Source organism: Ailuropoda melanoleuca, chromosome 5 (genome assembly GCF_002007445.2).
Source record: "Ailuropoda melanoleuca isolate Jingjing chromosome 5, ASM200744v2, whole genome shotgun sequence".
Lineage (NCBI taxonomy): Eukaryota > Metazoa > Chordata > Mammalia > Carnivora > Ursidae > Ailuropoda > Ailuropoda melanoleuca.
Genome location: NC_048222.1, coordinates 63,738,432 through 63,745,403, shown reverse-complemented (window position 1 = coordinate 63,745,403; position 6,972 = coordinate 63,738,432). Strand labels below are relative to the sequence as shown.

At 49.3% G+C, this 6,972-nt stretch overlaps 1 protein-coding gene across 2 annotated transcripts in view; it reads right to left on the bottom strand.

Moving 5' to 3' along the window:
* Window positions 1–333: 333 nt before the first annotated feature.
* The window catches only part of INO80 (INO80 complex ATPase subunit), a 122,534-nt gene continuing 115,895 nt past the window's right edge, over window positions 334–6,972 (bottom strand). The window contains exons 33-36 of one of the 2 annotated variants that reach the window (XM_034661138.1): window positions 5,254–5,409; window positions 4,789–4,948; window positions 3,865–4,080; window positions 334–1,932 (exon numbers count right to left, since the gene is read on the bottom strand). In XM_034661138.1, coding sequence (XP_034517029.1) covers window positions 1,715–1,932; window positions 3,865–4,080; window positions 4,789–4,948; window positions 5,254–5,409 — 750 coding nt within the window. In that variant the 3' untranslated portion in view covers window positions 334–1,714. The remainder of the gene's footprint in view (window positions 1,933–3,864; window positions 4,081–4,788; window positions 4,949–5,253; window positions 5,410–6,972) is intronic. The other variant, XM_034661139.1, reaches the window with a different exon arrangement.

Sequence of the window (6,972 nt, the reverse complement as noted above, 5' to 3'; positions counted from 1 at the left end):
CCAAGCCGTACACACCTGAGCCTTAGAGTCTAGGTCCTGAGTCATAATTAGTTCACACCCCGAGGGCCTTGGCCTCAGCATGCCAGGGACTGGTCAGACCTCCTCTCTGATGGCTGCAGGCAAATTCCTAAGCCTGATTTAAAATGCCACTGAGGAAATGCCCACAGCCACTGAGGAAATGCCCACAGAGCACTCCTCGTCCCAATGACGACCTGTCCTCTCTGACCACAGGAATGATGTTAGAGCTCTGTTTCCCCTTTACCCTGCCACATTCCTCCAAGAACCCTACTATGCCCCCAAGAGAGGCAGCTGCAAAGACCACAGACACCCTGATTTACATAAAATTATCTCACTCCATTTTATTTAAGATTTTTTTTCTCCAGTTAGTAAAAGAAAGATGTGTCTCTCTTTATACATATGTACAAGTTCAGTTATAAAAATAGACAGCACATTCAAAGAGAAAAAAGGCTTGGCATTTTTCTGATTCCCTCTAAATAGCATCTGTACACAAGAGTCTGGGTTTGGGCAGGGGAATCTTAATGATTTAAATTAAATGATTCCCCTACCACCCCTACTCCAAAAAAAGTTTTAAAAATCAATCTGTCTAAACTCAATTCCGCGATTTTCAGGTGTGCAAATTAGAGGCTGGCCCGCCCGGGAGCACCTGCTCCACCAGGGACATCAGGCTGGGGGCAGGAAGAAACTCCTCCCATGCAAACACCACCCCTTTGCCTCTCTCGGGGGGAAGCAAGCTCAGGCGTGTGGGGTTAGGGCCAGGAGGGCTGGTGCTGAGCTTTGCCCTTTCTCCATCCTCTCCGCCTCACTCCTGCTGTCCCTTCCTTTCTCAGTGCAATACAGACAGTGCATACAGCCAAGCAGGGGGCTGAAGGGCAGGGGTGGGGAGACTGTGCATTCAGGAAGGGCAAGGGGAGTCTGCAAGAGGGACAGTGAGGATGTCCTGCTGATTGAGGTGGCTCCTGGTCTCTTTACTGGCTTCTGGGAGTCCCGGGGTGGAAGCTGCTGCTACGGTTGCTGGTGGGACCTGAAGGTTCTCTGGTGTGAACCATGCAGGACAGGGGAGGAAATGCTGGGAAAACAAGTGCCTCCGGGCATGCCTCCTCTAGCCTCTGTCACCCTCATGAGCCGCTAACCTTCTCGCACTCACTGTTCCCTTCGGTGCTGACACTCTGTCAAATGGGGTCTGAAGACCTGGGGAGCTGCCCAAAGACCAAGGATGCCAGACACATGATTTCCTCCCTTCCTAGCCCTACAGGAAACCACAGCCCTAAGAGAGGTCTCCACTGTGGAAGCTTCTTCACAGCACTTGCAGAGCTTCTGCAAGGGACATGGCCAGAGCCCCAGAGTAGAATGGGGATGGAGACTGTGTGCCTGAGCATCTAAAGGGGTCTATGTCAGGCCCTTCCCCAGTGCGAGGTTTAAGATGTGGCTGTAAAGTTCACTTGAGATGCTGCAAGGCCGATCTCTGTCCTTGGGCCTTTTTCCTAATAGGCCCCCCAGAGCACTTGTCTTGAGACACAGGTTAGAAAAGTGCTCACACCAGCCACCTGCCTGTCCTTGCCTTGCTGCAACTGGTTCACCTCTGCCCTCTGACCTGGGATGTAAGACACTGCACTGGGCAAGCCATCCAAAGACCATATGCAGGCCAGAACTCTGGCCCCTGGTTTGGTTGAAGGAAGCTAGAGGGTCCAGGTGGTTACCGTCCTCCAGAGGGGTTGGCGCCTTTGCCCTGTTTCCGGACCAGGGAGTCTGGGGCTAGGCTGCTGGTCAAGTGGAGGCTCTTGGGAGTCCCAGGAACATTATTTCCTTTGCTCAAAGGGGAACTCAAGGGAGAAGAGGCGCTTGAAGGTCCAAAGTCAGCAAGGCCAGCAGGCCGAACAAGAGACGTCTGCAGAGGACTGCTGGCAGAGATTCCTGCGGGGATGGAGAAAGAGATGAGAAGAGTATAGGCACCAGGCCTGTCTGAGCTGCCCCGATGCCTGACCTTGGTTACTGGAGTCTGGGCTGGAGGTGAGGTTGGGGGAACCCCTCCCATTCCTTGCCAACCTCTTCTTAGCACATCTGCTTGCTCTCCTATCAACTGTCTTTTCTGTAAGAGGGATGCTTTTTTCAGGGAAAAACAACACGCACTCCGCCTTCTCCACATCACCTCATCCACAAGAAGTAAGATGTCACCTTGATGCTCAAGGACAGAGCACATGTTACACAATGTGGGGAAGCCAAGGCTGCAGGATGGCGTGTAACTTCTTAGGCACTAAGGTATTTTCTTACGTATTCCTTCTTCCTTCTTGGGACACCACTTGTGATTAGCTGCTCCTAATCACTGCTCCTTCACTTCACAAGATGTCCTCTACTCCCCAAGCTCTGCTGCTTCAAGGACCCAGTTCAAATTGCTCATCCTCAGTGATGGCTCCCTGGGTGACAACTCTTTCTTATTTGTATGAGCCAAATCCACTTACACCTGTGTAATATGCTTCAATTGTTTCTTGCGGGCTGGCCTGACTATCCTGAAAAAGCACAGTAAGTGCCTGGTGGGGCACACAATTGTCTCCTCCCATCCACCGTGGAGGATGGACCTGCAGGGCATCTCTGAATCAGTCCTTTCCCTGGTTTTCCCATTCCCAGTCACCAAGCATTGTTCATTTTTCTTGTGACACTTTGCCTCCTTCACACCTCCCGCCCCTTCTCAGACCGGATCTCCGCGGGAAAGCCTGATGGATGCTGTACTCCGCCTGTCCGTGGGGGAGACCCTGCCACGGCAGCCTTCACTGCTGGTACAACTGTTGTTTTCCAAGGATGTGATAAGCCAACAAAAGGTTGAGAAATGCTGGACTAGGCTATTATACTTCATATTCATTGAATGGACAAACCAATGAAAGCAGAGATTCCTGCCGTAGGAGGAAGGGGAGGGGGGGCTAACACTTACTAAGCACCTTCTATCCAGTACTGGGCAACACCCGCTACACCATTCCCAGGCTGTGAATGTGGAGAGAGACCAGTAAACGGCGCTCCCCTTCTCACCCCTTGCAGCTGTCCTACAGGCAACGCTTATCATTATTCTCCACATGGTGTGCTCACCACAGCCACCTCCCTTCTCAAACTTTCCAGAGCTCCTCATCACACACCTGAGAAGCTCCTGTCCATCAGATCCTGCCGTGTCTTTCCACTCTTGACTCCTACTGCTCCTCTTGAGGACGGCCTGACCGACCTGCTCGGTGACCCCGGAGATGCCCCTTCCTTTGTCATCATTCTCCTTCCTTCTGAATTACAGCCTGGCAACTTTGTCTTCAGGTCCATGGATTCCCCCTTCTTCCAAGCTGTAATTAAGGCCTCCCCCTTTTTTGTCACTCAGCACAAGCCTACTGTCGTGTATGCTGTTAAACATATTCCACAGACGGCTCCCTCTTCTCACTTCTACTACGCACTCCAGAGCGGGGGCCGTGTGTTACACTTTCATGCACACAGCACGGGTGATGGCAAATGTTGACTATGTTAGCCTGGATTACTGAAATAGAATTACTGAGATGTGTATCTTGGAAAAAACATCAGTTCTCAAAGCAGGAAGAACTGTGATTGTTTAAAATAAAGCAGTATAGTCCAGAAATTCAGCTCTTTCTTCGTAGTTACTTCCACTTCAAAGGTGAAACTGTATGTACTAAGTCACCAGGGCAAGGGCAGAGTCAGGAGTGCTCAGCACGGCAGAACCCAACGTGGCCTCCGGGAAGGAGCTTCCTGGCCCAGGGGGTGCCCTACGTGCTCTCGGGGCAGAACACTCCACAGACCCTCCAGACTGTCCCTCACCATAATGGCGCCTGCAGTTCACCCCTACCCCCAGGGCCTCCGCACCTTTAGACACACTGTACCCGTATGCAGCATAGGCGGCTGCTGAGGCCGCCGCAGCCCCCGCTTTGGCTCCCGCCATTGCAGCAGCACTGCCTGCGGTGGACTTCCGGCTCCGGCCTTTCCCGGCTCCTTTGGCTGTGCTTCCTGAACCTTTGGGGCGGCCTCGGCTTCGAGCTGAGTGACCACGTCCTGCAGCTGGCATTTCCTGAATGGAAATTCCTGTGGGAACAAATGGGCCAAGAGGGAAAAAGAGTCAATCTCTTCCATGTTAACAAAATCTTCCTCAGACAGGGAGGGCTGGCTCTTGGGGTGTTTTAGGACTCCCAGGGAGGGCTCCGTCCCCATTTAATGGCTGGGCCAAGGAGTCATAGAATTTGTAAGAATTCTGAACAGCTAAAACAGCCTGACTCCTTAAGCTGCTTTTCGTTCTAAAAGAGTGGTTCCATTACTCCTGAATTTCCTCTTTAAACTAGTTCATTACTAAATGAACCCCAGGGGTGTGCTGCCTGTGATTCACCGGCGCACTTCAATGTGCTCCTGGCTTGGAGAGTCAACTTCTACTCCCAAGTTTTAAAGCTAGAGCTCAAGAAATAGCACCACTGGGTCCCACAAAACAAAGTGAGGAAAGGCCCAGAGAAGCCGACTTTAACTAAAACTAGCAAAAATAAAGGTGAAATATGAAAGACAGGGCTGACTAAAAAACAAAGAAGTCTGAAATCTTTATAAAGTTCTTTCTCCCTTTCACTTGACAGGGCTACTGAAAGAATAAGCCTATCAATTCTCATTTTCCCTCCACTCCACTCTTCTTTAGACAGTAGAAAATGCCATGATCTTAGAAGGAGTTGGGACTTCATCCAGCATGAAACCAATGCTTCTCCTGAGGCACTGGACCAGGCCCAAGCTGTAGGAGACTGCAGCACCACTCACCGTTCACCGTGTCTGAAACGGAGCCCGTTATGGAAGCAGGAGAGTTGGTGGCCCGAGACTGGGGGGCTGAGGAGGCTGGGTCATCCACGATGACCAGCATATCACTGCTGCTCTCATCAGGAGGGATGGAGCCGGTGTGCAGCTCACTGCTGATGGAGATCTGGAAGAGGAAAGGTTGAGACCACCACCATTCTTGGTGCCCACAGCCCATGGCCCTCATACCCATGTGAGGATGTGCTTCTTAGCCCTCATCACTATTTCCCTCTCCTGCCTGGCTTTACTCCTAAGGGTGAAATCCCCTGCTTTGGCTCCAGAGAAGCCAGCCTGTCCTCATTTCCTTTTCTCCTTATGGATTCCATGTGCAGCCCCCTTCCCCAACGCAGGAGAACTCCAGGAGAAGCAAAGGCTACAAGGTCAGGACATAGTCCCCACTGCTAGGATGAAGGCATCTAAAAGGAGCCTCACCTCACTGAAAGGGCTGGGCATGGCCGAGTCCACGCTAATGAAGGAGTCGTCCCCGTCAGCAGAGAGGTTGGAGTTATCAGCCGAGGGAACAAATGGGATCACTAGGTTCACACCCTCTTTTCTCCTTTTCCCATCCAATTCATCTTCCTTTTTCTTCTGGGAACACACAAATCAAGAAATTTGGAAAAAGCATGAAGATAGGCACCAAAAGAAAAGTGGGGTTGGAAAAGAAAGTGATGACAGAAAGCTGACTCTCTGTAAACTTAGTTTTTTTTTTTTTCAATTAGCATACTTTTAAGGAAGGAAAAACTCCTAAGGAAGGAGGAAAGGAATAGCTTAAAAAGAGTTTATGTATATTCTACCCCAGTAATACAGAGCTGAGAGGCAGGCCAGTCACACTGAATCAGGGCTGCACGAGGCCTGACCCATGAGGGGCATGTCCGAGCTGCAGCACTCACAGGGGAGGAACTGATTCAGTCCTACAAGACGGAGGCCCAGTGCCTTTAGTGTATTTTCGGCACATCTGTTTTCACTCTGCTTCTTTTTAAATACGCATAAGAATTTATGTATATTCCACCCCCGTAATACAGAGTTGAGAGGCAGGCCAGTCACACTGAATCAGGGCTGCACGAAGCCACGTTCTTATGATAAGCTTTGTTCTTATCATACCCAAGAAATAATGGGTTGCTTTTGTCATTATTTTCTCAGTTTACACATAAATACTTATGGGTTGAACGACATTAAGCAGGTTTAGAACAAAGTTCAGTAGGGCTCTGTCACCGTTTAGGGACCTGAAATCGCAGAATGTGCTTGGAAAATTATGGGAATCACATCCACTCACTGTATCTAACTGCATTTGTATCGACCCCTATATTAGGGTTAATGTCTTTGTGTAGTTAATACTACCACTGGATGTTTATCTGAGACTTCTTTACTCAGAGCAGGAATGGCTTCTGATGCAAACTCAGTAAACCCCACAATGTCCTGTATTAGAAAACCACCTTCTGTGGTTCAAAGACTTCACTGCTATAGTTTGGATTAACTCCCTCCTGCCCATCCCAAACTGCCATTTATAATTTTGTGACTGAGGGTCATTTGTTTATTAACGTACTGTGCCTTTAACTTTACTTTTTTTTTTTTTTTAAGATTTATTTATTTATTTGACACAGAGAGAGAAAGAGCACAAGCAGGGGCAGCAGGAGAGGGAGAATCAGGCACCCCACTGAGCAGGGAGCCTGATATAGGACTCGATCCCAGGACCCTGGGATCACGACCTGAGCCAAAGGCAGATGCTTAACCGACTGAGCCACTCAGGTGCCCCTGCCTTTAACTTCAGACTTTTTATTTTGATGTTCTGTTGGCTCAGTAACTCTCAGGATATCAACTGTTTTGCAAAATAAGTTTACCGGACTTGGGCTAAAATAAAAAGCAAACAACCCCCGCCACCCCAAAACCACCACCTTTTCTTCTTTGATGTTGTTTCTGAATATTAAAGCTATCTTAATTATAAATAGTAGTAAGTAATGGGTTAGAGATTTGAGGGTGGAGTCCTAGTTCCTGGATTTTTCAACTTTGATATAGTGAGTACCAAGGGCATCCTTCAGGTTAGAGACAGTTCTGCTCAGTAGAAGGTAAAAATGAGGGTGTGGATTTTACAAAAGGAAGAGTTGGTAAATCTACTGAAGATGATCAAATAATACAGACAAGTTCCTAGGCTGC